General features: G+C 34.8%; 1 protein-coding gene across 2 annotated transcripts in view; it reads left to right on the forward strand.

Moving 5' to 3' along the window:
- The window catches only part of TOMM70 (translocase of outer mitochondrial membrane 70), a 35769-nt gene that overhangs the window by 13791 nt on the left and 11671 nt on the right, over positions 1-10307 (forward strand). For both annotated transcript variants that reach the window (XR_014077558.1, XM_081572473.1), the window contains exons 3-9: positions 208-334; positions 1898-2007; positions 2782-2930; positions 5429-5636; positions 7840-7974; positions 9019-9126; positions 9979-10095. Coding sequence is in view for 1 of the 2 variants with exons in the window: in XM_081572473.1 (XP_081428599.1) it covers positions 208-334; positions 1898-2007; positions 2782-2930; positions 5429-5636; positions 7840-7974; positions 9019-9126; positions 9979-10095 (954 nt within the window). In the remaining variant the exon portion in view is untranslated. The remainder of the gene's footprint in view (positions 1-207; positions 335-1897; positions 2008-2781; positions 2931-5428; positions 5637-7839; positions 7975-9018; positions 9127-9978; positions 10096-10307) is intronic.

Here is a 10307-nt window from a genome sequence, read left to right on the forward strand (position 1 = left end):
AATCAGATTGCTTACCTTTATTGCAGTTATTTGTATGAGCTGTTATAATGTGTTGTGGATAGTAACTCTTTGTATGAATTGGGAATATGTTTTCTATCGTGGGACTCTTAATACTTGGCCTGCTGAGTTTAGAAAACTGATTTCTGTTGAACAGTGCTTCCTTCAGTGTGACTTTTTCTTTTTGTTTTTTAATACTTTCAATTACAGCAAAAATGGAAAGAGGTGGCACAAGATTGTACAAAGGCTGTTGAACTTAATCCCAAATATGTGAAAGCTCTCTTTAGACGTGCAAAAGCCCACGAGAAGCTAGACAATAAGAAGGAATGTTTAGAAGGTGAGGGTATTTTTGTGTTTACATATGAAAATTACTAAAGGCTTTGTAGTCACTGGTAAATTTATATGCAACTCTGCCTATGAGTAGAGAAATCAATTGTGTTTAAAAGTTTGACTCTTCCCCAGTTGAAACTTTGTTCTATAGTTTCAATTGACATTGCTGATACTTGAGTACCATCTCTGTTCCCAACTATGGAATTAAATGATTTAAAGTTTATATACTGCACATTTTAAACTTGGCAACAGCATCAGTGTAATTTCATGAATGAGAAATCAGAAGAGAGGTTTAGTTGAGTGTTACTAAGATTCTGCATATTTTCAATTAATATCCTATATCAATATGAAATAATTTTGAGATGAATCATTAAAGAAAACATTTGTTTTTTGCCCTTGCTATTTTCAAATATTAGAAATTGTGTAATTGATACAAAGCATCAAGTGAATTTGCCGTTCTCAGTAAATATCATAAATATTCCTTGGCCTCTAGTTAGTCATATCTGTTGCTAAAACTTCAGTTAAGGTATTGGCCACTGACCTATAAAGTACATTGTTCCAGTTGATGTAGAGCTAACCCAAAATGCAGATTCCACAGTCTAAAAGTGTTTTCCCACTACATATTTAAATCTGCTTTAAAAGCATCAATAATCAGAAATTTAGCCATAATTATTTTTTTTTAATAATGTCATTATTTAAAAGGAAAAAGCTATTTTGTTTTTTAGAAAAAACTTGAGGTTTTGCGGTATCATATACTTTGGTGATGGGTAGGAGGAGTGTTGCTTTGAAAAAGAGATTTCTGAGTTTTGAACCAGACCTTGAAGTTATTAAGAGCTAATCATAGAGAGGTATTTAAATGGGTTTTAGATGGAGAAATGGGATGGGGACAAGCCATTGACATTGGCACTAGCCAGAGTATCAGGGGAACATGCAGTAGATTCACTTGTTTGGAGGAGCATGGGTTTGCAATTGTGAGAAATTGAGTTCAAAAAGAGAGGGACAGTGTTGTTGACTACTTTGAATGAAAGGTTGGGAGGTTAAAGAAACATTGATCTTTTTCATTTCAAACCACTGTATATTGAGTTGTAGCATAGCTAGGTTAAAATGATATTTTGAAGATTTCATTGAGAGCTCTGTGGCAAGATGGCTTTGGAGACAAGGAGTAACCCTGAGGCCTATAAAAAAAAAAAGTAAGACCAGCCATGAGAGAGCCACATTATGATTTGGCCTATACTTACTGTCCAGAAGAGACTGTTCCTGGGTTACTTGTTTTATTTGCTGTGTACAATGTTAGAGCAGTGAGAAACATCACAAATCATGCAGCATAGTCCCTTTCATCTCACAGGTGAGGAAAGTGAATTCTGGAGAAGTAGAGTGACTTTCTGAGCTTTGAGTTTGACTGTAAAGTATGTAAAACCAAAGTGTTAAGAATAAATTTATTGAAAATGATAGCCACATAAAGCTATGAATTTAGTTTGGCTTTCTGTGGTAACACTGAGCCCATTTGATGCTCCTAGTCATCTTTGCAATAATTTTCATACTCACTCTTATTTTTTTGCATCATTTCTAGATGTCACTGCTGTGTGTATATTAGAAGGATTCCAAAATCAACAAAGCATGCTGTTAGCTGATAAAGTTCTTAAACTTCTTGGAAAAGAGAAAGCCAAAGAAAAATACAAGGTAGATTAACCCGCATTGGTTAATAACAGAGGAAATATGCATTGTGAAGGGTCATTGCTAATTTATACTGCTTAAATTTGGATATGATGGTAATGACTGAAATTAGATCTGGATTATATTTATTTTTCCTATAATATTGGGCTTTTGTGGCCTTTTAAAATAAGAATGTGAACTATGTCTGGATTGTACCTAGAGAATATTAAAAGAATTCACGTATATTAGAGGTTTCCAAACAATGGCCAGCAGGCCAAATCCAGTCCGCCACCTGTTTTATAAATGTGCCAGTAATGTTTTATTGGAACTCAGCCACCCCTACGTTGTTTTTGGCAGCTTTTAAACTACCACAGCAGAGCTGACTGGTTGTGACACTATATGGCATACAAAACCTAAAATATTTACTATCTGGCCTTTTACAGAAAAAAATTGCCAACTCTTGCTTTTTAAAGTTTTTAAAAGGTATACTGTATAAATTGGCACTGGTCTTACACAGTTAGTAGATGGTTTAATTTAGTGTGTGGTTATAAGAGTTCTTGACATTTTACATCTTTCAGAGAGGGGAAAGGCTGTCATTTAAAACGTTTTTTGAAAAGCTAGGACTGGCAGCATTACCATTTTCACTGTCTATTACCCTACGGTTTGGAGCCTGATATTCTTCAGTTATTTGAAAATGAGGTGTCAGTTTTTATGGCAGTGGTTCTCAGTGTTCTACAAATGCATCTGCTTCTTTGGTTAGTGTTTTCTATTTTGATGTATTTAAATATGATTAAATTTCAGAATCGTGAACCTCTGATGCCATCTCCACAATTTATCAAATCTTACTTCAGTTCTTTCACGGATGATATAATTTCTCAGCCAATGCTTAAAGGAGAGAAGTCTGATGAAGATAAAGACAAGGAAGGGGAGGCTTTAGAAGTGAAAGAAAAGTAAGTGTGTCTCGAGTATAGTATCTGCTTAATGGGTTTTGTGGGGGAATTGGATTGTGGAGTTTTTTGCTGCCATAGAGCCAAAGTGGGACTCTGAGTCATCTCTTTAAAAAACCTATTTATAGATAGATATGAATATAATACAATTATAATATATAATAATATTATTATAATAAAAATACTTCTTTTCTCACACATGTCTGTTATACCCTGAATGTTACATCTTTGGTAACTCAAGGTTTTACTGCCAGGAGTCTGCCGAGCTTTTAAGGTCTACATAATATTCTCAAGAGAGTTCCCAGAGAGTCAAATGGTTAAGTCTATTTGAGTAGGGGGACTAACTTAAAAAATGTTTGTGTAGGTCAATATCCAGATATTTTAGTGCAAGGAAGTTTCTAATTTAATTTTTAGGAGTGCCCAAAAGAGTGACTGTCTTCAAGGTTTTTCCTGCATACCTAGGAAAATGCCATTCTTTGGGTTTGTGTTTACTTTTGTAGAGAGCTGAAGTCAAAGTACAAGGTGCTGTGTGTACAACTGGCGGTCAAGTGATGTAATGTAATATATAAGCTATCTAACCTGCTTATCCATTTATATTTAGCAATACTTTTATTTTGCTGTTGAGGCTAGCTCACCTCTCCAAGAGAAGACACAATGTTATTACCAACATGACATTTCTAATGAGTTTGGAAGAAAAGGGAATGCTGTTCCCATAGCAAAGCATAATTTTGCCTCTATAGCATATAAGGATGTTTAAGGGAAAAGATTGCTTTTGGTTTGTATCTCTAAATTTTTCTACCATTATTGGCCACCTTTTAAGGGAGGATACTACGCATAATTGTGCCAAGATGTTCTGATTTGTGTTAGTTGATGAACAATCTCTTTAAGAAAAATTGTAGATGGGAAGTAAATGTTGAGGGTGATGCCAATAATTGCCTCTTCTGATTAGGAAGTAGTTCTTATCCCAGAAAAATTACAATGAAGTTTTAATACCATTATTCTAAATGCTACATTGAGAGGTGGTTGGACATAACTATCTCTCACCAGAACACTAACTGGAATTGGTCCTAAGATTTTAAATTCTACTTCACTCTGAGACTTAGCTTTATCAGTTTTTGAATGGAGAGATAATAATTACCTTTGAGGCTTATTGTGAGGTTTACAGGTCATGTTTGTAAGCATCTAGAACTTAGGTTCTCAGTAAATAGGAACCATTATTACTTCCAATCTAATTATTTTGTCTTAACCCTGGTGACCTGAGGAGTAAAACAAAGAGTACAGGAGTATTAGAATGTTAATTACGGGAAAGGTTAGCACAGAGTCTCTCAGTTTTGACTAACATAACTTTTAAGTCACTTGCCAATTCTCTCTATTCAGAATAGGTAGCAAATGAAATAAGAAAACATGATTTTCTTACATAATGTGCCTTATATTATTTCTTATGTAATGTGCCTTATGTTTGTAAGACCCCTTAAAGAACGTCTAGTGTAATTTTCCTTTTCAGTTCAAAAAATCCCTTCTACAAGTGTTCTCAATAAAATCATCCTAGACAAGTGATGATATTGTGGTCATTGCTTTTTAAAACAGTAAGAGAAGGGTGTTTTCTTTAAGTCCTATTTGACGGAAGAGTCTGCTGCTTGATATTCCCACCTATTCATTCTGAAAGTGTTGGACTTCCCTGATAGCTCAGATGGTAAAGAAACTCCCCACAATGTAGGAGACCTGGGTTCGATCGCTGGGTTGGGAAGATGCCCTGGAGTAGGAAATGGCAGCCCACTCCAGTGTTCTTGCCTGTGAATTCCATGGACAGAGGAACCTAGTGGGCTAGAGTCTGCTGCTTTGATATTCCCACCTATTCATTCTAGGTCTGTTCTTCTAAGTGAAATAGCACAACTTCTAGATGAGAGCCTTTTAGCTATTCCCTTTGCTTAAGTTCTTGCTCCTTTAATGTTCATTTTTCACAACACAGCTGGAGTGATGTTTACAAAGTACAACTCAGGTCACACCTCTTCTCTTGGGTTCTGTGACCCCCACCTCACTTGATTATTTTCTCTTTCTCTGTTCATCATAAAGTAACTGTTGAGTGCCATCAGTGTGCCACAGATAAGAAAGTGAATAAGACAGGATCCTTTCCTGTGTTGCATTTCAATCTGTCATTGGCTTCCTTTTTCATGTGTCTAAATGTTGAAGCCTGGACAATAACCCTAGGTTTCTGCCATTTTCTCTGCTGTTTTCCCTTTTAAAACCCTCTCTCCAAGGCAGTAAGAAGATCCCAGTCTACATCAAAAATCCTAAGGTGCTACCCCCACACACACCCCACCACCGCTTCCAGTCCTGCACTGGCTGGTTAACTTATTAAGGGGGAAAGGACACTTGTTTACCCCAGGTACACTGAGTGTGGCAAGGTACAGCACTTGGTCCTTTCTTAGTAATTTTTTGTGCTCATTTTATTAGTAATAAATGATAAAATTTGTAATTGCCTCTGCTCATTTTATTTTCAGTTCTGGATATTTAAAGGCCAAACAGTACATGGAAGAAGAAAACTATGATAAAATCATAAGTGAATGCTCAAAAGAAATAGATGCTCAAGGAAAATACATGGCAGAAGCATTGTTACTACGAGCTACTTTCTACCTGCTTATTGGTAATGCCAATGCAGCCAAACCAGATTTAGATAAGGTCATCAGCTTGCAAGAAGCTAATGTGAAGGTACTTTTAAAACTCTGTGTGTGTGCATGTGAAAAAAATGAATAATAAAAATGAGGCTTTTAGGTATGTTTTGCCAAATTGTTGGCATTTCAGTTGCCATTCTCCAAAAGACTTATTTTTGGTTTTGGAAGGAACTACACCTAATAATGATTGAATTGGTGTGGTGAAACTAAAACAGAGATATTAGTGATAGTTACCTTTAACTTGAGAAAGGATTGTTTTTTCTACAGCATCTTTTGGCTTCAGCTTCCCTGTATAGCCTCTGCCTACTATATTGGACTATATTTGGGTAGGAGTAAGGGTGATGTAGCAGTGCTATAGATAATATAAATAACTTGCAATATGTCATAATACTATAAATAACATGCAATATATAGTATAAGAATATACAATGCATTTAATAAAAAGTTAGCACATTTAATGTATTCTGAAAGAGTTTATTTATATGAGGGAAAAAACAAGATCTAAAAATATATTGTAATATAAAAACATACCAAAAGTTTTTGCAGTTGTGTGGTTGGAACAGCGTTTCATTTTCTAAGTGTTCTTGTGTATATGCAGTTATTTTCATAATTGAGATTTGGTAGGGGGTCTGTTAAATTATATGAGCCCTCTATTTCAGCATAAGAAGAACAGAGGTTGGCCACCAAAGTACTGTTGGTTGATTAACATCTCTTTTTCCTCACTGAATTAAGTAAACTCTGGCTTCCTTCACCTCCAAAAGAATCATTCATGTATTTTGTGGAAGATGAAAGTTGTTTTCAAGGCTTAAGTATTTGCTAGCAAATTTTATCTTAATTTCTTGTAAACAAAAGTAATTTAAACTAAGTATTTATTAAAAGTCCTTTTCAAAATGAGATTTTCAAGTTGAAGATAGCCTTGTAATAATTATCTTTATTTCCTGATAATTACAGATATGTTCTGTTTTTGTTATTATCATGGGGGCATTCTTGTTTGTTTCATTAAGGACATTTGTGTACTTTTGCCTTGAAAAAAAATTTGGAGAAGAATCTTATTTCTTATTTCCTGATCATGACTTTGTTATAATGGCAGGTAGTAATGTACATATCATACCATGTACAAAAATGAGCTCAAAATGGATCAGAGACTTGAATGTAAGAGCCAGAACTATAAAACTCTTAGGAAGAAACATAAGGAGGAAATCTTCAGTACTTTAAATTAAGCAGTGGTTCCTGAAGTGTGACACCAGCAGCACAGATGACAAAGTGATGGTGGGGGGGACTTACTCCACAGAATGGGAGGAAATATTCACAAGTCACATATCTGATAATGAGCTTGTATGCAGACAGTACTAAATCGTCTTTATAACGCAACGATAAAAACATAGCCTAATTTAAAAATAGGAAAGGATCTGAGTAGACATTTTCCCAAAGAATATGTACAAATGACCAATAAGAACAAGAAAATCATTAGCCCTTAGGGAAATGCGAATCTAAATGAAAATGACGTGTAACTTTATACCCACTAGAATGGCCATAATCAGAAATTTGGACAATTAAAGTACTGATATAGATGTGGAAAAAATAGGAACTCTCACACATTGATAGCAGGAATGTAAAATGGTAAAATCCCTTTGGAAATTAGTGGGGGGTAGTTTCTAGAGTTACCATGTGACCCAGCAGTTACTCTCTATTAGGTATATACCTATGAGAATTTATGTCAAGACAAAAACTTGTACATGAATGTTCTTAGCAGCATTATTCATAAGAGCCAAAAAGTGGAAGCAACTCAAATGTCCACCAGCTGGTGAAGAGATAAATAGACTGATTTATCTATACAATGGAATATTATTCAGCCCCTAAAATAGAATGAAGTACATGTTAGATGAACCTTGAGGACCTGCTATTTGTGAAAGAAGACAGACACAGAAAGGTCACATAGTTTACAATTCCATTTGTGTGAAATGTCTGGAATATACAAATCTGTAGAAATAGAAGATAGAATGGTGGTTTCCAGGGACTGAGAATTAGAGGTGAAATAGAGAGTGCCTGCTAATGTGTATGAGGTTTCTTTTGGGAGCAGTGAGAACATTTCTAGTGGTGACTGGTTGCACATTTTTAGTCATATACTAAAAATGACTCTTACAGTATGTGAGCTACACCTCAATAAAGCTGTTATTTTTTTAAAAAACTAAATTAGAATAAAAAGTAATGATGAATCTTTCCTCATTTTGGGTATATAGCTTCGAGCAAATGCGCTCATCAAAAGAGGCAGCATGTACATGCAACAGCAGCAGCCTTTGTTGTCTACTCAGGATTTTAACATGGCTGCTGACATTGATCCTCAGAATGCAGATGTTTATCACCACCGAGGACAGGTAAATTAATTTTCTTAAGGTGTTCTGATCTTTGAATTGAAGGATTTGATACCATTTTTGAGAATGTCTTAAAGTTTTCTTATATCACTTATGATAGCTGTGAACCAAGTATCAGGGTGGTTTAGTTTGGGTTGACATTTAGTTCCATCTTGAACATTTGTCCTGATATTTACTTGTTAAAAAAGAGAGAAGAGGGAGGCTGCAAATGTTGGCTTGCCAGTTCAAGTTTGGTTTTTAGGCCATTTCTGCTTCATAGGTTTTTCAATCAGTAAAGCATTAAAAACTTAGTGACAAATTAAAAAAGACTTCTGTGAACATTTTGAGTTAATGTTTAGAATCAACAGAATGATTTTTGTAGGCATCTTGTAAGGAATTATTAACCTGAGCTATCTAGACAGTATCACAAAAAATCTCTTCTGAATAGAGCTTTATAATTCCATGCATATTTGGTTTTTAGTAAAAGTTCATAGTGAAGAAAACAGTTCCCAATTTCAGCCTCATCTGGAAAAATATAGCTTTATAAATCTGTGTGATGTGGCTTCTTGGAGTGCATTAGAGTGGAAAGTATGGACTAATCCATATAATAGAAAAGTTCAAGTCCTTTCTAATGGAAAATTTTACCTAGTATTTCTGTCTGGAGCATCTTAAGAAGTATCAAGATAACCTTAAAATTCTTGATATTTTGATCCTTACTGGGTGTATCTTAAGATTAATATGAAATGTAATTATTTAATGTCTGATCTATCCCTACTTCGAAGTTTGAAAGTACAGAAATACTTCATATCCTAGAAGAAAAATCACTTAAGAGTGATTAAAAACTGGTAGGTTTATAGTGCTTTTTTAAAAAAGTGAACACTAGTTCTAAGTTTTAGCACCTTTTCTTTACAATTATAAGATTTTCTGATTCACTGTTTCTAGAAAGTAATTCTGTATTAATAATTCCATGCTTAGCTTTATGCTGATTGTGCTAAAAGGCACGGTACATGCTTAACTGGTGTAGTTTTTGTTTTAAACTGTGCTTATTTGTGTACTTCTTTTCCTTAGCTGAAAATACTGCTTGATCAAGTTGAAGAAGCAGTAGCAGATTTTGATGAATGTATTAGATTAAGACCTGAGTCTGCTCTGGCACAAGCGCAGAAATGTTTTGCTTTGGTAGGTTCTACTTTCTTTTGTATTTTCCTAAACATCAGTATTTCCCATTGTTAACAAAAACGAGTATCTCATTGTCTACAAAATCTTCTGTTTTTTCCTTCAATCTGTGACAAACAGGGAGAAAAACATGTCAGCTTAAAGAAATAGAAGTGTGTATGTTACTTGAGGTACTGCTTCAGTATTTCTCTGGGTGCTTTATTTGGTTCATCTTGATAGATGTTTGTCCCTGATTTTATGTGCCCCCTAAACAGTACTCTTCTCCCTACTCTTTACCGTAAGCCAGTACAAAGAACAAAAGCATTTCAAGGAAATACTTGGCAATCATGACATCGTATAATGCACCTCTCATTTCACCTTTGTAGAGCTATTCAGAAACACAAAGTTGAAAACCAGGTAAAATAAGACCATTTCTAATGAGATGAGATATTTCCAATTAGCCCCGTACCCTGAGTCCTAAAAGAATTTTCCTTTTAAAGAAAAAAGTCACTTGACAAACAAGTGAAAATGTTATCAGATGAAGGATACTATAATACTTTTAGTAAAATGATAATAAATTTCATTGAGTTTAATATTCCCCTATTTATATATAAAGTTAACTTCAAATTAGTCTGTCCTCTAGGATATTGAGCATCTGGAAATTGTATAGTGGCAATGAAGCCCTAATTGTACATAGCGTTTGAATCCCTGCTCTGCAGATATTCCTGTGGAACCCTTTTAGATGCAGCAGATTTTGTTAGCAAATTACCTGCTTTTCTGGAAATATTTATGTAATTTTGTGTGACCATTATATGTTAACATTTCCTGAATTTTTGAGTTCTCGATTTAACAGGCCTATTTTGATTTTTTACACAGTATCGCCAGGCATATACAGGAAACAATTCTTCACAAATCCAAGCAGCTATGAAAGGTTTTGAAGAGGTCATAAAGAAATTTCCAAGGTGTGCTGAAGGCTACGCATTATATGCCCAGGTAAATGTCATTTTTCATATTTTTCAGTTGCCAGTTCTTCTGTAAAGAACTGCGTTTATATCCTGAATCCTAGAATGGAAATCAGAAAACAGTGCTCTTGTAGCTTTTGTGGAAGCAAATGACTTTGTTCCTAGTTCCCAGGATGGTCCTGAATCACCTCAACAGGGCTTCCTTTCTATGTTACATTATTTGAAAACTGTGGCCCTAAACTT

Source organism: Giraffa tippelskirchi, chromosome 2 (assembly GCF_054371585.1).
Source record: "Giraffa tippelskirchi isolate mGirTip1 chromosome 2, T2T-mGirTip1v1.2.pri, whole genome shotgun sequence".
Lineage (NCBI taxonomy): Eukaryota > Metazoa > Chordata > Mammalia > Artiodactyla > Giraffidae > Giraffa > Giraffa tippelskirchi.